Below are 20755 nucleotides of genomic sequence, written 5' to 3' on the forward strand. Positions count from 1 at the left end.
TTAGAATGGGCCCTGGTACAGAGTCAGAGAGACAGTAGACTGCAGTCTGTCCTGTTAGAATGGGCCCTGGTACAGAGTCAGAGAGACAGTAGACTGCAGTCTGTCCTGTTAGAATGGGCCCTGGCACAGAGTCACAGAGACAGAACACAGGTTTAGGTATAATGATGTGTTTTCTACCCCAGGGAGCTCCAGGTGTCCAGGGTCCGACTGGACTGCTTGGCCCCGCGGGGCCCCCCGGACCACAGGGAACCACTGGACTGCCCGGGCCTAAGGGCCAACTGGTAGGAGATTTGTTGTTTAATTTTGACCACTCATTTCATTGTTTGGATCAAGAATGGTTGTCAGGTCCCCTAGCTGTTACAAAGGTCATAGGAACTACTGCTGGTTTCCATGCTCCAGTTAAAATGCCATCATATGGCTGCATGTTCATAACGCCGTCAGGAAAAGCTACCTCTAAAAACTTGAGATCGTACATTGTCGGTAGAAACATCTATTCATCATATTCTTCTCTTCTCACAAGGGTGATTTAGGCATTCCCGGATTCAAAGGAGAGGCTGGATTCAAAGGAGAATCTGTAAGATATACAACCCATCATAATGAATGTCTCTCTAATTCCATTGTTTAATCATGTACAGTAGCAACCACATGCATTTGTTGAAAGGCAGGTTATGTTGAAAGGCAGGTTATGTTGAAAGGCAGGTTATGTTGAAAGGCAGGTTATGTTGAAAGGCAGGTTATGTTGAAGGCCAGGTTATGTTGAAGGCCAGGTTATGTTGAAGGCCAGGTTATGTTGAAGGCCAGGTTATGTTGAAAGGCAGGTTATGTTGAAAGGCAGGTTATGTTGAAAGGCAGGTTATGTTGAAGGGCAGGTTATGCTGGCGCTGGTTTCTTTCTGAATGGGGTGCATGTCTATCTGAGCCTTCCTCCAAAGTTCAGCATGTTCAGTTAATTTATTTGGCCTTTGACAGAAGTGTCTTTTGCATTATCGAGCAATGAGTTAGACAACATCAAGGGTAGCAACATTTTCCACTGGGCTCTTCCTTCAGTCTAGGCCAGCTTTAAAGTGCTTAGTGCATGTTGAGCAGTTTGATTCTCCTAGGGACAAGTAAGTTTATCCACACCCAAAGTTGAGTGCAACAACAATACATTCAATTCATTTCATGGTGCTCTTAAAAGGCCATACAGTAAAATATAGCAAACACTAATGTATGATGTGGCAGCCATGTTGTTTGATTATGACGTGATTGTAGGGTGCACCTGGTGATCATGGAGCGCTGGGTCCCATGGGAGAGGAGGGGAGGAGGGGAGGACGGGGTGACGCTGGGACTTCAGGAGCCGCTGGACCCAATGGAGAGAGAGTAAATCAGCTCTTTCACTGACTACAAGAACTTTGTCTGTCTCTGTCTCTTGTCTTTCTCTCTTTCTCTCTGTCTTTCCTCAGTACATTCAATAACAGCAAACAGCTAAATTAGTTTATTAAAATCTAAACCTTTTAGCAAATTCTGTTAAAAACAATTTGTAATTTCCAGGGTGCTCCTGGCAGTAGAGGTTTTCCTGGTCAGGATGGGTTACCTGGTCAAAAGGTAGGTTGATTTCTCTTTGAATCTATAGTATAGGTCAGCAGGTATAAGTCATTGAATAATAATATTATGCCAATCAAATGCCACACTGTGATCAGGGTGCCCAAGGTGAGCGAGGACTGGGTGGATCATCTGGTGCCAAAGGTGCCGATGGTGACCCAGGACGCACTGGAGAGCCAGGTCTTCCAGGGGCACGGGTGAGATAACATACCTCTCGTCAGCATTCTGTATCACAGAAGAAAATTCATTTTTGGTGATCATCATGCTTATGTTGATCCTAGATGAAACATTTTATTAAAATCCTCTCTTTTCTTTCCTCAGGGTCTGTCAGGTCTTCTCGGCTCCCAGGGTCCTGAGGGACACCAAGGACCAATGGTGTGTGGATATGAGTCAGGAAATATATATATATATATATACTCCCCTACCTACCTACCTATATATATATATAAACTCAGCAAAATAACTTCCCCTCACTCTAAATTGCATTTATTTTCAGCAAAATTAACATGTGTAAATATTTGTATGAACATAACAAGATTCAACAACTGAGACAAACTGAACAAGTTCCACAGACATGTGACTAACAGAAATTGAATAATGTGTCCCTGAACAAAGGGGGGGTCAACATCAAAAGTAACAGTCAGGGCCTCCCAGGTGGCGCAGTGGTTAAGGGCGCTGTACTGCAGAGCCAGCTGTGCCACCAGAGGCTCTGTCGTAACCGGCCGCGACCGGGAGGTCTGTGGGGCGACGTACACTTGGCCTAGCGTCGTCTGGGTTAGGGAGGGCTTGGCCGGTAGGGATATCCTTGTCTCATCGCGCACCAGCGACTCCTGTGGCGGGCCGGGCGCAGTACACACTAACCAAGGTTGCCAGGTGCACAGTGTTTCCTCCGACACATTGGTGCGGAGGTAACAGTCAGTATCTGGTGTGGCCACCAGCTGCATTAAGTACTGCAGTGCATCTCCTCCTCATGGACTGCATCAGATTTGCCAGTTCTTGCTGTGAGATGTTACCCCACTCTTCCACCAGGCACCTGCAAGTTCCCGGATATTTCTGGGGGGAATGGCCCTAGCCCTCACCGTCCGATCCAACAGGTGCTCAATGGGATTGAGATCCGGGCTCTTCGCTGGCCATGGCAGAACCCTGACATTCCTGTTTTTCAGGAAATCACGCACAGAATGAGCAGTAAGGCTGGTGGCCTTGTCATGTTGGAGGATGAGCCTGCAGGAAGGGTACCACATGAGGGAGGAGGATGTCTGCCCTGTAACGCGCAGCGTTGAGATTGCCTGCAATGACAACAAGCTCATTCCGATGATGCTGTGACACGCCGCCCCAGACCATAACGGACCCTCCACTTCCAAATTGATCCGATCATCACCCTGATGAGACAAAACCGCGACTCATCAGTGAAGAGCACTTTTTGCCAGTCCTGTCTGGTCCAAGGACGGTGGGTTTGTGCCCATAGGCGACGCTGTTGCCGGTGATGTCTGGTGAGGACCTGCCTTACAACAGGCCTACACGCCCTCAGTCCAGCCTCTCTCAGCTTATTGCGGACAGTCTGAGCACTGATGGAGGGATTGTGCATTCCTGGTGTAACTCTGGCAGTTGTTGTTGCCATCCTGTGCCTGTCCTGCAGGTGTGATGTTGGGATGTACCGATCCCAGACGCTACAGTCTTGTTGGATGCATTTACAGTTTGTTTTGGTTGTGTTTCAGATGATGTTATGCCCAATAGAAATGAATGGTAAATAATGTATTATATCATTTTGGAGTCACCTTTACTGTAAATAAGAATATAATGTTTCTGAACACTTAATGTGGATGCTACCATGATTATGGATAATCCTGAATGAATGATGAGTAAGAAAGTTTCAGATGCACAAAGATCAGGCCCCAAAACATCCTAACCTCTCCTCATTACAATAGTGTAGCATTTTTGGGGGGGGGGGGATTTCTCACTCATCATTATTCATGATTCATTCATGATTATCCGTAATCATGGCAGCATCCACATTAATGTAGAAGTGTTCAGAAACATATTAAATACGCAGGGGAGTGTGTAATACATGTTTTTATTTATAGACAGGCCAAATGTGAACATACCTCTGTTTCTGTCTCTCTATCTCTCTCCCCCCTCCCTCCCTCTCTCTCTCAGGGAGGAGGAGGAGAGGATGGGGGACCAGGTCCAGCAGGGTCAGATGGTACCAGAGGTCTAGCTGGAACCATGGGTGTAGTTGGACCAAAAGGCTTTACTGTGAGTAACCCACACTTTGTGGAGATCATGTGAGTGTGTGTGTGTTCCTTTCCACAATATACAGCAGAAGCAGCTCCATTAAACCCATCACATGTAGAATGATGAATGAAATAGTGTAGTTGTTTGAATGCGTCTTCCAGGAACCATACAATGTCAGGAGAGACACTGGAATGCTACTTATATGATATAGGAAGAGGGAAACATTGACATGTTATTGATTGTGGATCATTGTTAATTTGTCCTCACAGGGAGACCCTGGTAAGGCAGGAGAAGTGGGGACCCCAGGTGTTGCAGGACAGAGGGTAAGTACACTACACTCATCAGAGGTTCAAATATGATTTTGTAGGTGGTGGAACTGCCCCTCAAACTGGTTCATTTCCAAATATAAACTGGGTGGTTTGAGCTCTGAATGCTGATTGGCTGACAGCAGTAAGTATCAGACTGTATACCACGGGTATGACAAAACATTTATTTTTACTGCTCTAATTACGTTGGTAACCAGTTTATAATAGCAATAAGGCACCTCGGGGGTTTGTGGTATATGGCCTATATACCACAGCTAAGGGCTGTATCCAGGCACTCCACCTTGCAACGTGCCTAAGAACAGCTCTTAGCCGTGGTATATTGGCCATGTACCACACCCTCTCGGGCCTTAATGCTTAAATAAAACATTTTCAGTTTCCATTCTATGCTTTCTCCCATTGTAAGCTGGTAGAACTCTGCTGTAGTACCTCATCGTACACACTGACCACTGAGGACTGTTTCTCATACAGGGGGTTAATGGGAAAGCTGGAGAGATGGGCGCTGGTGGCACTGCTGGTCCAGCAGTAAGTATCTGATTAATACGTTTCAATTAAACAATACATACCAACACAGTTTAAACTTTAAATACTGTATGGGGTTATGGTAAGCTTAAACCGTTGCTGGTTTTCCTGTCCATACCTGACTTATTTTAGGGAGTTGCAGGGAAGAGAGGAGAGCAAGGACCTCCTGGTATGAATGGCTTCCAGGTATGCTGTTTCACATGGGATTTATTGACCTTGTATTCACTAGGATAGAGACTAGTGATAGTACTAATCAATAAAGGGGAAATGAGAGCTATAATGGTGTGATGTATTTCAGGGTCTACCTGGGTCTGCTGGTCCACCTGGAGAGTCTGGGAAACCAGGTGCTGAGGTACGGTATGACATCACGCCCGACTGTGACAGACAATAACCTCTATTTACAGTTGATTTGTTTACAGCTTATTTATGTTACATTTCAACAATAGATGATTTCTTTAGATAATTAACTAAATGTTGTTATGTTGATAGACTCATGACTGGGTATGTGTGTTTTTTCCTGCAATGGACCAAACAAAGGCACAAATTAACCAGTCATGAGTCTGCCAACATAACGAAACACAGTCCATTCATTATCTACAGTAAGAATCTAGAAATGTATCATGTTTTTGAGTTGAGTTATAGATATAAAACACTACTATCAGGTTCAAATCAAATCTAATTTATTGGTCACATTAACATGGTTAGCAGATGTTAATGCGAGTGTAGCGAAATGCTTGTGCTTCTAGTTCCGACCATGCAGTAATATCTAGCAAGTAATCTAACAATTTCACAACAACTACATTATACACACAAGTGTAAAGGAATGAATAAGAATATGTACATATAAATATATGGATGAGCGATGGCCGAACGGCATAGGCAAGATGCAGTAGATGGTATAGAGTACAGTATATACATATGAGATGTAATGTAGGGTATGTAAACATGATATAAAGTGGCAGTGTTTAAAGTGACTAGTGATACATTTATTACATCCAACGTTCATCAACGTTTCAGGGTTATTTAATGCTGCATTTACACAGGAAGGCCAATTCTGATCTTTAACCATATTATTGATAGCAGGTTGGCATTTATTAGGATGACTCATGTTCTGGAGGCAGCTCTGCAGTGTAGTCACTTGCTGGCACAGCTACAAAGTCATCAAATCAGATTTTAAACCTAACCTTAACCACAATGCTAACCTTTTGCTTAACCTTAAATTAAGACCATTTTTGTTTTCATACCTTTTTCTCGAATATATCGCCAATTTTGACTTTCGATCTGGCCCATAAACGTCAAACTGCTTCTTGGCAAAATGTATGATCTGGTTGGTCAAAAGACCAATTCGTGGAAAAAGATCCAAATTAGGCTGCCTGTGTAAACAAGTTCAAGTTGATTGGTCGTATGCCCACGATACACATGGTATACACAGTCCAACCAAATGCTTACTTGCAGGTTCCCTCTCGACAATGTGACAACAATAAGAAATAGTAAAAGATAAGAATACGAAAATAATAAGTAGAAGATCATAAAAATGTAGCATAAGTATACATACAGGAAGTGTGTCAGGGAAGGGGATTGGACAGTAAGGAAGGTGGAAGAGGGGATTGGACAGTAAGGAAGGTGGAAGAGGGGATTGAAACAGCCTGTCTGTTGTGTTGATGAAATGTGTTTGGTATTGTCATTCCCAGGGTATCGCTGGAGAGGGAGGGGCTGCTGGTCTCACAGGGCCAAGGGTAAGCCGTCTTCATAGCTGATTTATCTATTCATTTGATGCCCATTTGAATACAACCCCCAATAAGGGAAAGTAACCCTGCCCCTCTGCAGAGAAAATGCATCTTCCAACTGAAATCATAATCATATTGATATTTTTCAATACAGAAGTACAATTACCTAATACATAATGGAAACCTATCATGTGGCAAAATGCAGTTTTTTTCCCAATGAGGTTTTGTTTGAGTTCAGTCCTAATCTTCACTAGTAAAATAAGGTTTGTAACTAGGGAACTGTGTTTTTGTTAATCCTGTCACATGACCTGGTCTTTATGTAAAGATTATTCATCAAACTGTCCCCTTTTTTTAATGTCAGATGGTCCATCACCATCCTCAGACATTGCTTTCATTTTTGGTCTATTTCTCATTTCTGGAAAAAGCTTAAAATCCAGGTCATCTGATATGATAACCAAAACACAAGGCCCTGTTAATAACATACAGTGCTGTAAAGAAGTTGTTTGTAGCTGACCAGTGGGTGATTGTATGATTGTATCGTAGGGTGAGCGGGGCATCCCAGGAGAGAGAGGTGATGTGGGAACTAACGGACTACCGGGGCCCAAAGGTATTTCAGGAGGGCCAGGACCAGAGGGACCAAAGGTAAGTACTATAGCACATCACTTTAAAACATTGATTTATTTGTGTCTTTATTCATTCAGTCATTTAACCAGGTATCTCTTCCACGATGGAGGCCTAATGCAGATTAACAATGTAATGATGACCTCATATATCCATGTTATTTCCCACAAACATGATATGAGAGTTGTTTCTGTGTGTGTTCTTCCCCCAGGGGGGGTCTGGAACTAAAGGAACCGTTGGGGACATAGGAGCTGCAGGCCTGCAGGGGATGCCAGGGGAGAGGGGTATCCCTGGTTCTCCTGGTCCTAAAGGAGATGTGGTAAGTATCTGTGTTGGAGGGGAAGATATCAACCAAAACTTGGTTAAGTACACAAAGTACCTCCAGAGTCCAAGACACTAGAAGGAACTACAAGTTGTCAACCTTCAGAGTGGTGTATTCCATGTTTATAACTGGGTGGGTTCATTCTGCAGTCCTGTTCTGCTGACCCCTCTTCTCTCCTTAGGGTTCAGTTGGTGAGAAAGGAACCGAGGGTACTGCTGGAAACGACGGGCCCGGGGTGAGAGTTACCTTACACATACATGTCTACACATACCTTTCTGAGTCACCTAAATGGATTACATCAAGGGTTTCAGCAAAAATAACATCTTAAAATGTCACCCATAACAAAATTCTGTTAGGTTCAAGTTGAATGATATGTCAAAATGTAGTGACGTCATCATAACCAGCTTTAGGCCCTGGGTTGAGTGTAGTCACCTTTTGATGCACCTTCTAGTTTCATTGGTTTCACAACCATAGTAAGTTGTTCACCGCAAGTTGTCGAATATTTGAAATCATGTTTGTTTTTCATTTGAAGGGACTTCCTGGTCCAGTTGGACCAACAGGAGGCATTGGGCTCAGTGGTGATAAGGTAAAGCACTCACTCACTCACTCACTCACTCACTCACTCACTCACTCACTCACTCACTCACTCACTCACTCACTCACTCACTCACTCACTCACTCACTCACTCACTCACTCACTCACTCACTCACTCACTCACTCTAATGTATTCATGAAGGCCTCTTTACATCATCAGTTGTCACATAGTGCTTTAATAACAGTAACCCTGCCTAGACCCTAAAGGAGCATCCAGCATACAGTCACCAACAGCACTTAGACAGACAGACTAGATGAACATACACTGTAGCAGAGAACACCTATCCATATGAAGGCCTCAGTGCCTACCACAGATACCCAGACAATATATTATATTTGTTTGTTTTAGGGAGAGGCCGGCCCTAAAGGGCCCCCTGGACGTCGAGGAGCGAGAGCAGTGGCCGTAAGTACTGCGATTCATTTTGTACAATTATTGACACACGTGAAATACTGTAAGTTGTCTTGTGTACAATTGTCCCATAGTAAAAAAAGAATTTGCAATATACTGTTAATAGTTCTCATATAGCTCTGTACTGACCTCTGACCCAACATCTGTTATAGGGAGCTTCTGGGGAGCCTGGTCCAACCGGTGCAGTAGGATTCCCTGGGTCTCCTGTGAGTGGCTTTCAAACAACGCCCAATAGTGTCAGCTATGACAGGCGCCTTCCCTGTTGTATTGTGTCCCTTGATGTTCTGTTAATTTGTCAACCTTGGCTTGGTGTTGTCTGAACAGATTGCGCTGCAAACATCCTGCTGTATAATGTTGAATAAAACATTTCAGTAATGGTCAAAGTTAATAACCATTTCCATATAACCACATAGTAACTATACCCATGGTGAGACTTGGAAGTCGTTTTGCATGGCGATGAATCTGCCCAGTAATCATGGTCATTGTGTCTGACTCTTCGCAGGGTCCCGATGGGCAACCCGGGGTCAAAGGTGAACCAGGAGAGAGGGGTCAGAAGGGTGAGGCTGGAGCACAGGGACTCCAGGGAACAGCTGGTAAACTTGGTTCCCAGGGTCCTGATGGTGTGACTGGACTAAAGGGGGCCAGAGGAACACAAGGGGCCGCGGTGAGTGAGTCGTACTGGGGGTGACGTATAAAGGCTGGAGCATTGATAGAAACACTTCCTCATGGTATTTACTGTAGAAATAGACCTGATCATGGCTACTCAGCACAGAGTAGGAATGCTTTTCCATGGTATTTACTGTAGAAATAGACCTGCTCATGGCTACTCAGCACAGAGTAGGAATGCCTTTCCATGGTATTCACTGTAGAAATAGACCTGATCATGGCTACTCAGCACAGAGTAGGAATGCCTTTCCATGGTATTTACTGTAGAACTAGACCTGATCATGGCTACTCAGCACAGAGTAGGAATGCTTTTCCATGGTATTTACTGTAGAAATAGACCTGATCATGGCTACTCAGCACAGAGTAGGAATGCCTTTCCAGGGAATTCACTGAATATGTAGTACAGTATGTTGATATTTTCTGATAATAATTTCATCTCATTTTCAGGGTGGGTCTGGTTTCCCAGGATTCCCCGGGGGAGTTGGTCCAGCAGGCTCTGTTGTGAGTTAATCCTACTATCGACCAATCAAATCACTTAATACCTATGAAATCACCAATAAATGATTTCATAAACAATAGAACATAGAGCAATATAGTGAAATATGTTATTCCATTACTCACGTTGTCTTTCCACTCTTCCAGGGTGAGGTAGGGGTGCCTGGAGACATTGGTACCCCAGGGAAGGCAGGTACTCCGGGACTTAGAGGCGAGAATGGAGGCCCTGGGCGTGTTGGAGAGAGAGGGGCCCCGGGCCCAGCAGGTGCCCCAGGAGACAAGGGAGAGCCTGGAGAGGATGGACCAGGGGTAAATATGAAAGAGTTACAGAAGTAAAAGTTTTAGCTGTATCGTTCAAAGTGGTTTACAGAGCGAGACTTCTCTGCCATCCTCCATTACTCTATACTTCTTTTGCTAGACTAATAAATATCTGAAGTTACCATTGGCCAATGGGATGGTCTTTGTTTCTGACAGGGCCCTGATGGGCCGGCGGGACCACCAGGTATCTCAGGACAGCGAGGTGTTGTGGGCATACCTGGAGTCAGAGGAGAGAGCGGGATGGTTGGGCCCCCCGGTACTGCTGTATGTATGGAAGTTCACATTCACCATTCATTTCTATAGAGAGTAGTATCATTATACACTGAACAGAGTCCCAATCCAAGACTCAGTCAGATATACAGCACGCTCATACACTTTCCATTTGTGTCCTGACCAGTGATGTCACACTTATTTTCCCAGGGTGCACCCGGAAAATCAGGTGCCCCCGGAACTCGGGGAGGCAAGGGTGCTGTCGGTGCAGTCGGGTTACCAGGGACAACCGGACCAAGAGGGGACCTTGGTCTTACGGTATGTGTTTCCACTTAATTGACCCATGACTGTTCTGTCTGTGGGTTCAGTGAACACATGTCCATTAAAAACCAACTGTGGATTAAAACATACTCACATACACACCTTTCATTCATGTGGGAATTATAATAGTTCCCCTGAAATGCAGGTCTTTACTGTAACAGAAGGATACTGTACTATACAGCGCAGGTAAACTTAATGCAGCAATCTGTCTTTACAGGGGAATGCTGGGTCTGATGGGGTACCTGGCAAGGATGGACTTATAGGAGCCAGGGTAAGACACAACTACAGATGGACAAGAAACTTTATGGAAATGTATGATCAAACCATTTCACCAGAAAATGTGTCTGCCTGTCGTTCTGTTTCTGTCTGTCTGTCTGTCTGTCTGTCTGTCTGTCTGTCTGTCTGTCTGTCTGTCTGTCTGTAGGGAGATAGAGGGAATCCTGGTGCTGAGGGTCTTGCTGGAACTCCGGGGCTTCATGGCTCTGTTGGTCCAGTTGGCACCTCTGGAGTCCCTGGGAAGAGAGGAGACAATGTGAGTAATCTGGACATTGCCACAATGCCATCGCAGAGTTTACCACACCAACGTTCAGAGCCTTCTAGCCTTGAGACATGACTGTAGACCCTTATGGCGTTAGAGGTCATAGGAGTCTACAGTGTTTGAGGTCAAAACCCAGTACGAAAATGTCTGCACTCACTACTGTAACTCACTCCTGTCTTCTCTGGTTAAGAGAGTCGGCTAAATGACTAAATGTAAAAATGTAATGTTTCAGGGTTAAGAGCTGTCATTTCCCTCGACATTGTTTTTTTGTTTTTCAACGCTAGGGTGCTAGAGGGCCTCCAGGACCCCAGGGACAATCAGGGATCCGGGGGAAGCTGGTAAGAACACCTCTCTTACATTTCCTATAAAGTAAGTACACTACTAGTGGTAGTAGTATGCCTGTTGATGAAGTAGAGTACACTACTAGTGGTAGTAGTATGCCTGTTGATGAAGTAGAGTACACTAGTAGTGGTAGTAGTATGCCTGTTGATGAAGTAGAGTACGCTACTAGTGGTAGTAGTATGCCTGTTGATGAAGTAGAGTACGCTAGTAGTGGTAGTAGTATGCCTGTTGATTCGTAAATACTGTATAAACTAGTGATATGCAAAATCTGTTTACTTTTTTTCCCGAACCAATATTGGTATCATATCGGTTTGAATGAATAGCATCGAAACAGTTGAATAACATTGCACTTCCAAGGCTTTGTAAAGTTCAGACAGCTGCTTGCTGATTGCCCATTGGGTCAGGTGTGAATGCCCGTGGTCCTGACCTACCCAACCAGTTCGAATACAATGGGAAGCCCGTTCCAAGTTTTGTCGCATGCAGTGAAAAGTCTGTCTTGCAAACCCAACAGTGCAATAATCAATAACAATGTATTACTAGGGGAAAATCACACACAGGAAAAAATAATAATAAACATGATATACACAATAAAGTAAGTAAGCATACTATACTGTATACAGGACATATTTAAAAAGTCAGTTCCAATACCATATTTACATGTGCAGGGATACTGGAGTGATGGAAGTAGATATGTATAGGGGACAGGGATACTGGAGTGATGGAGGTAGATATGTATGGGGTAAGATGACTAGGCAGCAGGATATAAGTTGAACAGAGTAGCGACATCTTGCATGTGAGTAGGTGTGTAGAGTCAGTATAAATGTATGTGCATATTATGTGTGAGTGTGTAAATGATGGAGTGAGTGTTTGTGTGTGTGTGTTGGAGTGACAGTGAGTGTGAGTGTGTGTTGGAGTGACAGTGAGTGTGAGCGTGTGTTGGAGTGACAGTGAGTGTGAGTGTGTGTTGGAGTGACAGTGAGTGTGTGTTGGAGTGACAGTGAGTGTGAGCGTGTGTTGGAGTGACAGTGAGTGTGAGCGTGTGTTGGAGTGACAGTGAGTGTGAGTGTGTGTTGGAGTGACAGTGAGTGTGAGCGTGTGTTGGAGTGACAGTGAGTGTGAGCGTGTGTTGGAGTGACAGTGAGTGTGAGTGTGTGTTGGAGTGACAGTGAGTGTGAGCGTGTGTTGGAGTGACAGTGAGTGTGAGCGTGTGTTGGAGTGACAGTGAGTGTGAGTGTGTGTTGGAGTGAGTGTGAGTGTGTGTTGGAGTGACAGTGAGTGTGAGTGTGTGTTGGAGTGACAGTGAGTGTGAGCGTGTGTTGGAGTGACAGTGAGTGTGAGCGTGTGTTGGAGTGCCATGAGTGTGAGCGTGTGTTGGAGTGACAGTGAGTGTGAGCGTGTGTTGGAGTGACAGTGGGTGTGAGTGTGTGTTGGAGTGACAGTGAGTGTGAGCGTGTGTTGGAGTGACAGTGAGTGTGAGCGTGTGTTGGAGTGACAGTGAGTGTGAGTGTGTGTTGGAGTGACAGTGAGTGTGAGCGTGTGTTGGAGTGACAGTGAGTGTGAGCGTGTGTTGGAGTGACAGTGAGTGTGAGCGTGTGTTGGAGTGACAGTGAGTGTGAGCGTGTGTTGGAGTGACAGTGAGTGTGAGCGTGTGTTGGAGTGACAGTGAGTGTGAGTGTGTGTTGGAGTGACAGTGAGTGTGAGTGTGTGTTGGAGTGACAGTGAGTGTGAGTGTGTGTTGGAGTGACAGTGAGTGTGAGCGTGTGTTGGAGTGACAGTGAGTGTGAGCGTGTGTTGGAGTGACAGTGAGTGTGAGCGTGTGTTGGAGTGACAGTGAGTGTGAGCGTGTTGGAGTGACAGTGGGTGTGAGCGTGTGTTGGAGTGACAGTGAGTGTGAGCGTGTGTTGGAGTGACAGTGAGTGTGAGCGTGTGTTGGAGTGACAGTGAGTGTGAGCGTGTGTTGGAGTGACAGTGAGTGTGAGCGTGTGTTGGAGTGACAGTGAGTGTGAGTGTGTGTTGGAGTGACAGTGAGTGTGAGTGTGTGTTGGAGTGACAGTGAGTGTGAGTGTGTGTTGGAGTGACAGTGAGTGTGAGTGTGTGTTGGAGTGACAGTGAGTGTGAGTGTGTGTTGGAGTGACAGTGAGTGTGAGTGTGTGTTGGAGTGACAGTGAGTGTGAGTGTGTCAGACAGTGGAAAGATTGAAATAAAAGGTCAATAAAGATACAGAGTTAACTCAGATTGTCTGTGTAGCTACAGTATTTTGTTAGCTATTTATCAGTCGTATTGCTTGGGGATAGAAGCTGTTCAAGAGCCTGTTGGTTTCAGACTTGATGCACCGGTGTCTCTTGCCGTGCGGCAGCAGAGAAGTCATAGTAGTAGCCATAGTAGTAGCCTATGTAGTAGTCTATGGCTTGGGGGGTTGGAGTCATTGACGACTTGATCGCCCATCAACAGGTAGTGAAGTATACTAAAGAGCCTGTGAGAGGGTTCTGTGCCTACAGAACCGCTATTACGATATGCCTTGCTCATATCGATATCAATATCAAACGATATCGAAATCATATTGAATTCTCAATATTGGTGTCCAGCATTAACATGAATCTATGCTACTGACACAGGAACCTGTATCTATTGACAGACCAGTAAACCCATGTTGTATTAGTCTCAATGAGTGTTGATCTGGATAAATCTGCTCACAGTAATTTACAGCAAATGTTCATGTCGTTTTTTTTTTCAATCCTAGGGGCCTCAAGGGCCACAGGGAGACAGGGGAGCCAAAGGAGACCAAGGAGAGAGAGGGCAGAAAGGCCACAGAGGCTTCACTGGATTGCAAGGCTTACCTGGGACAACTGTGAGTAAAAACTGCCTAAGCACCATTAAAAGGCATAATCTGTCATTTAATTTATGGAAAATCTTATCAACTTGGCAAAATCAATGAAATGCTTTTATTATTAATTATGTCAGTCAATAACAGGTTAATCAATGGCCTTCTGTTTGTAGGGACAATCTGGGGATGTTGGAGCTCGAGGAATTGTAGGACCTACTGGACACAGAGTAAGTACACTGAATAAGCTGTCAATGCCTCAGTATAATGGTCCATTTGTGTGTGCTGTTTGTTTCCCTTTATAAATCCCATTGTGTTTCTCATCAGGGGCCCCCTGGTGTGGTTGGCCCCGCAGGAGGTGATGGACAAATCGGGCTGACCGGGCCCATGGGATCTCCTGGATCAAGAGGAACCAGTGGAGACATCGGACCTCAGGTGAGACGTTAGAGACTAGTGGTTCTGTTGTCATTATGCTGGTTGGAACCAGGCTTTGGGTGTTGATACATTGCTTCTCCAATAGAAGTGACACATTCAGTGTTTCTAATGTAAATAAGTCATACCTGTGACACATTCAGTGTTTCTAATGCAAATAAGTCATACCTGTGACACATTCAGTGTTTCTAATGCAAATAAGTCATACCTGTGACACATTCAGTGTTTCTAATGCAAATAAGTCATACCTGTGACACATTCAGTGTTTCTAATGCAAATAAGTCATACCTGTGACACATTCAGTGTTTCTAATGCAGATAAGTCATACCTGTGACACATTCAGTGTTTCTAATGCAAATAAGTCATACCTGTGACACATTCAGTGTTTCTAATGCAAATAAGTCATACCTGTGACACATTCAGTGTTTCTAATGCAGATAAGTCATACCTGTGACACATTCAGTGTTTCTAATGCAAATAAGTCATACCTGTGACACATTCAGTGTTTCTAATGCAGATAAGTCATACCTGTGACACATTCAGTGTTTCTAATGCAAATAAGTCATACCTGTGACACATTCAGTGTTTCTAATGCAGATAAGTCATACCTGTGAAACATTCAGTGTTTCTAATGCAAAGAAAGTCAACAAGCAGACATGGCATATCAAAGGACAGTAACATACCTGTTTCTTGACTTCTCTCTTCTTTCCCAGGGGCCTCCTGGGGATGCTGGTCCCCCTGGGCCCCCAGGGACCCCTGGCCCTCCCACTGCTGGGGCTAATATGTTTGGCTTCAGCAGCTCCTTCGACTACGACTACGGCGAGGACCAGGATGGACCACCTCCACCCCCAGAGTTTAACGGGGATGAATCAGCCCCCCCTCAACCCCCTCCAGAGTCCAACTGGATCGACTCTGGCCCCCATCCCCCTCCAGAGTTCAACGACGATGAGGCGCGTCCCAATAATGCCTCGACCGTCCTCGGGGCAGACCAGAGCGTCCAGACCACGCTGAAGAGCCTCAGTGGAAACCTGCAGAACATGAAGTGTCCCGATGGCAGCCAGGCCAACCCCGCCAAAACCTGCCAGGACATCAAGCAGTGCCACCCCCTTAAAAAGACCGGTAGGTCCCCTTTTCACCACAGACTGTCTTCTTCTCTAGTTTTTAACTACTCAAAAGACCAGTATGTCCACTTTTCACCACAGATTGTCTTCTTCTCTTGTTTTTAACTGCTATTTGTCTTGCCTATTCTTTACTCAAGCGTTTGATTTGCTGCGACGTAGTTAGGGTGTTATAAATGAATTAATGGATGGATATACTCGTTAGGTGATATTAACTTTATTGACAAGTGGAGTCCGTGTGTCCAATAGCTGATGAGGTAGCTGATATGTATCTACTGTATGATCTGATACTTGGTCTTTCCATATCCAGGAGACTACTGGCTGGACCCCAACCAGGGCAGTACCAAGGATGTTATCAAGGTGTTCTGCAACATGGAGACTGGTGAGACCTGCATCTCAGCCCAACCCATCTCAGCCAGCATCCCTCGCAAAACATGGTGGACCAAATCCACTCCCACTGCCAGCAAACCTGTCTGGTTTGGAGCAAATATGAATGGAGGAACTAAAGTGAGTATATAAAATATACCCGATGTCTATTCAATGAACGCAAGATAGCTTTACACTGTGGATACCTCTAGAGCGGACAACTGCTTCTATGAATAAACCAGCTTCCATACTGTAGAATAAATTCACCAAGCACAATACTGCTTTAAAAACATACGTCCTCTGCTGCCTTGATTATATAGCAATGGAAGACTTCTTTCTGTCAGAGAAATATCTGGAGATGTTTGTGAAAAACTGTTACACTTCCAGGTGTATTTCTCTAACATTGATGTAAAAACTGAAACGCTAATTATTGTACAATAGTGTCCCTGTGAAATACTTTTTTTCAATAAACTTCTGATTCCAGTTTAGCTATGGCAACAAGGAGGAGCTGCCCAACGCCGTAACCATTCAGATTAGGCTGATCCGCCTGCTTTCTAAGGAGGGTGTCCAGAATGTCACCTACCACTGCAAGAACAGCGTGGCTGTGAATGATGGAGCCACAGGCAACCTGAAGAAGGCTCTGATCCTCAAGGGCTCCAACGGACAGGAGGTCAAGGTTCAGGGCAACTCCCGCCTCAGATACACTGTCCTGGAGGATGGCTGCTCCGTAAGTCACCTAACTACCTACCTACAGTACCTACCTACCTATACCTACAGTACAGTATGCCTACCTACCTATACCTGCCTGCCTGCCTACCTACCTATACCTACAGTACAGTATGTCTACCTACCGATACCTGCCTGCCTGCCTACCTACCTATACCTACAGTACAGTATGCCTACCTACCTATACCTGCCTGCCTGCCTACCTACCTACCTATACCTACTTCTACCTACAGTATACCTAGCTACATGCGTACCTACCTCACTAAACCTACTTCTACCTACAGTATACCTACCTACCTACCCACCTACCCACACACACACACACACACACACACACACACACACACACACACACACACACACACACACACACACACACACACACACACACACACACACACACACACACTACCGGTCAAAAGTTTTAGAACACCTACTCATTCAAGGGTTTTCTTTATTTTTTACTATTTTCTACATTGTAGAATAATAGTGAAGACATCAAAACTATGAAATAACACACATGGAATCATGTTGTAACCAAAAAAGTGTTAAATAGCCACCCTTTGCCTTCATGACAGCGTTGCACACTCTTGGCATTCTCTCAACTAGCTTCATGAGAGAGTCACCTGGAATGCATTTCAATTAATAGGTGTGCCATGTTAAAATATAATTTGTGGAATTTCTTTCCTTCTTAATGAGTTTGAGCCAATCAGTTGTGTTGTGACAAGGCAGGGTTGACTCTCATGAGGACCGACACAGGAAAGGAAGACCCATAGTTAAGGGGGTAGACAGAAGATAGCCCTATTTGGTAAAAGACCAAGTCCATATTATAGCAAGAACAGCTCAAATAAGCAAAGAGAAATGACAGTCCATCATTACTTTAAGACATGAATTTCAGACAATACGGAACATTTTAAGAACCTTGAACGTTTTTTTTAAGTGCAGTCGTAAAATCTATCAAGCGCTATGATGAAACTGGCTCTCATGAGGATCTCCACAGGAAAGGAAGACCCAGAGTTACCTCAGCTGCAGAGGATAAGTTCATTAGAGTTACCAACCACAGAAATTGAAGCCCAAATAAATGCTTCATAGAGTTCAAGTAACAGACACATCTCAACATCAACTGTTCAGAGGAGACTGTGTGAATCAGGCCTTCATGGTCAAATTGCTGCAAAGAAACCACTACTAAAGACACCAATAATAAGAAAAGACTTGCTTGGTCCAAGAAACACGAGCAATGGACATTAGACCGGTGGAAACTTGTCCTTTGGTTTGCAGTGCAAATTGGAGATTTTTGGTTCCAACAGCTGTGTCTTTGTGAGATGTGGGTGAACAGATCTCCACATATGTTTTTTATTTTTTTCCTTTATTTAACTAGGCAAGTCAGTTTCAATGACGGCCTAGGAACAGTGGGTTAACTGCCTGTTCAGGGGCAGAACGACAGATTTGTACCTTTTCAGCTCGGGGATTTGAACTTGCATCCTTCCAGTGACTAATCCAACGCTCTAACCACTAGACTACCCTGCCGCCCTATGTATTTCCCACTGTAAGGCATGGAGGAGGAGGTGTTATGGTGTGGGGGGTGCTTTTCTGGTGACACTGTCTGTGATTTATTTAGAATATAAGTCACACCTAACCAGCATGGCTACCACAGCATTCTACAGTGATACACCATCGCATCTGGTTTGGGCTTAGTGGGACTATCATTTGTTTTTCAAAGGGACAATGACCCAACACACCTCCAGGCTGTGTAAGGGCTATTTTACCAAGAAGGAGAGTGATGGAGTGCTGCATCAGATAACCTGGAGGCCACAATCACTCGACCTCAATCAAATTGAGATGGTTTGGGATGAGTCGGACCGTAGAGTGAAGGAAAAGCAGCCTACATGTGCTCAGCATATATGGGAACTCATTGAAGACTGTTGGAAAAGCATTCCAGGTGAAGCTGGTTGAGAGAATGCCAATAGTGTGCAAAGCTGTCATAAAGGCAAATATTGGCTAGTTGGAGAATCTCAAACATAAAATATATTTTGATTTGTGTAACACTTTTTTGGTTACTACTTGTTTCTATATTTGTTATTTCATAGTTTTGACGTCTTCATTATTATTCTACAATGTAGAAAACAGTAAAAATAAAGAAAAACCCTTGAATGGGTAGGTGTTTTGACCAGTGGTGTACTTCTACCTACAGTATGCCTACTGTACCTACCCACACCTACTTCTACCTACAGGATTCCTACTGTACCTACCTACCTACACCTACTGTACCTATACCTACTTCTACCTACAGGATACCTACTGTACCTACCTATCTACCTATACCTACTTCTACCTACAGGATACCTACTGTACCTACCTGTACCTATACCTACTTCTACCTACAGGATACCTACTGTACCTACCTACCTACACCTACTGTACCCACAGGATACCTACTGTACCTACCTACCTATACCTACTGTACCTACAGGATACCTACTGTACCAACCTACCTACAGGATACTACCTACTGTACCTACCTACCTACCTATACCTACTTCTACCTACAGGATACCTACTGTACCTACCCACACCTACTTCTACCTACAGGATACCTACTGTACCTACAGTGCCTTGCGAAAGTATTCGGCCCCCTTGAACTTTGCGACCTTTTGCCACATTTCAGGCTTCAAACATAAAGATATAAAACTGTATTTTTTTGTGAAGAATCAACAACAAGTGGGACACAATCATGAAGTGGAATGACATTTATTGGATATTTCAAACTTTTTTAACAAATCAAAAACTGAAAAATTGGGCGTGCAAAATTATTCAGCCCCCTTAAGTTAATACTTTGTAGCGCCACCTTTTGCTGCGATTACAGCTGTAAGTCGCTTGGGGTATGTCTCTATCAGTTTTGCACATCGAGAGACTGACATTTTTTCCCATTCCTCCTTGCAAAACAGCTCAAGCTCAGTGAGGTTGGATGGAGAGCATTTGTGAACAGCAGTTTTCAGTTCTTTCCACAGATTCTCGATTGGATTCAGGTCTGGACTTTGACTTGGCCATTCTAACACCTGGATATGTTTATTTTTGAACCATTCCATTGTAGATTTTGCTTTAAGTTTTGGATCATTGTCTTGTTGGAAGACAAATCTCCGTCCCAGTCTCAGGTCTTTTGCAGACTCCATCAGGTTTTCTTCCAGAATGGTCCTGTATTTGGCTCCATCCATCTTCCCATCAATTTTAACCATCTTCCCTGTCCCTGCTGAAGAAAAGCAGGCCCAAACCATGATGCTGCCACCACCATGTTTGACAGTGGGGATGGTGTGTTCAGCTGTGTTGCTTTTACGCCAAACATAACGTTTTGCATTGTTGCCAAAAAGTTCAATTTTGGTTTCATCTGACCAGAGCACCTTCTTCCACATGTTTGGTGTGTCTCCCAGGTGGCTTGTGGCAAACTTTAAACAACACTTTTTATGGATATCTTTAAGAAATGGCTTTCTTCTTGCCACCCTTCCATAAAGGCCAGATTTGTGCAATATACGACTGATTGTTGTCCTATGGACAGAGTCTCCCACCTCAGCTGTAGATCTCTGCAGTTCATCCAGAGTGATCATGGGCCTCTTGGCTGCATCTCTGATCAGTCTTCTCCTTGTATGAGCTGAAAGTTTAGAGGGACGGCCAGGTCTTGGTAGATTTGCAGTGGTCTGATACTCCTTCCATTTCAATATTATCGCTTGCACAGTGCTCCCTGGGATGTTTAAAGCTTGGTAAATCTTTTTGTATCCAAATCCGGCTTTAAACTTCTTCACAACAGTATCTCGGACCTGCCTGGTGTGTTCCTTGTTCTTCATGATGCTCTCTGCACTTTTAACGGACCTCTGAGACTATCACAGTGCAGGTGCATTTATACGGAGACTTGATTACACACAGGTGGATTGTATTTATCATCATTAGTCATTTAGGTCAACATTGGATCATTCAGAGATCCTCACTGAACTTCTGGAGAGAGTTTGCTGCACTGAAAGTAAAGGGGCAAGGCACTGTACCTACCTATACCTACTTCTACCTACAGGATACCTACTGTAC

The 20755-nt window shown here is 44.4% G+C and overlaps 1 protein-coding gene across 4 annotated transcripts in view; it reads left to right on the top strand.

Annotated features, from left to right (window-relative positions):
* Positions 1-20755, top strand: part of LOC110497058 (uncharacterized) — a 38532-nt gene that overhangs the window by 15906 nt on the left and 1871 nt on the right. For all 4 annotated transcript variants that reach the window (XM_090207627.1, XM_090207628.1, XM_090207630.1 and 1 more), the window contains 32 exons: positions 183-281; positions 521-574; positions 1251-1358; positions 1530-1583; positions 1679-1777; positions 1902-1955; positions 3735-3833; positions 4082-4135; positions 4607-4660; positions 4790-4843; positions 4956-5009; positions 6349-6393; positions 6928-7026; positions 7217-7324; positions 7509-7562; positions 7860-7913; positions 8272-8325; positions 8484-8537; positions 8834-8995; positions 9445-9498; positions 9640-9801; positions 9967-10074; positions 10231-10338; positions 10559-10612; positions 10766-10873; positions 11164-11217; positions 13962-14069; positions 14219-14272; positions 14370-14477; positions 15188-15593; positions 15903-16099; positions 16443-16685. In XM_090207627.1, coding sequence (XP_090063753.1) covers positions 183-281; positions 521-574; positions 1251-1358; positions 1530-1583; positions 1679-1777; positions 1902-1955; positions 3735-3833; positions 4082-4135; positions 4607-4660; positions 4790-4843; positions 4956-5009; positions 6349-6393; positions 6928-7026; positions 7217-7324; positions 7509-7562; positions 7860-7913; positions 8272-8325; positions 8484-8537; positions 8834-8995; positions 9445-9498; positions 9640-9801; positions 9967-10074; positions 10231-10338; positions 10559-10612; positions 10766-10873; positions 11164-11217; positions 13962-14069; positions 14219-14272; positions 14370-14477; positions 15188-15593; positions 15903-16099; positions 16443-16685 — 3177 coding nt within the window. The remainder of the gene's footprint in view (positions 1-182; positions 282-520; positions 575-1250; positions 1359-1529; positions 1584-1678; positions 1778-1901; positions 1956-3734; positions 3834-4081; positions 4136-4606; positions 4661-4789; positions 4844-4955; positions 5010-6348; positions 6394-6927; positions 7027-7216; positions 7325-7508; positions 7563-7859; positions 7914-8271; positions 8326-8483; positions 8538-8833; positions 8996-9444; positions 9499-9639; positions 9802-9966; positions 10075-10230; positions 10339-10558; positions 10613-10765; positions 10874-11163; positions 11218-13961; positions 14070-14218; positions 14273-14369; positions 14478-15187; positions 15594-15902; positions 16100-16442; positions 16686-20755) is intronic.

The sequence above is a fragment of the Oncorhynchus mykiss genome, chromosome 18 (genome assembly GCF_057628025.1).
Source record: "Oncorhynchus mykiss isolate SJ-2025 chromosome 18, ASM5762802v1, whole genome shotgun sequence".
In the NCBI taxonomy this organism is placed as follows: domain Eukaryota; kingdom Metazoa; phylum Chordata; class Actinopteri; order Salmoniformes; family Salmonidae; genus Oncorhynchus; species Oncorhynchus mykiss.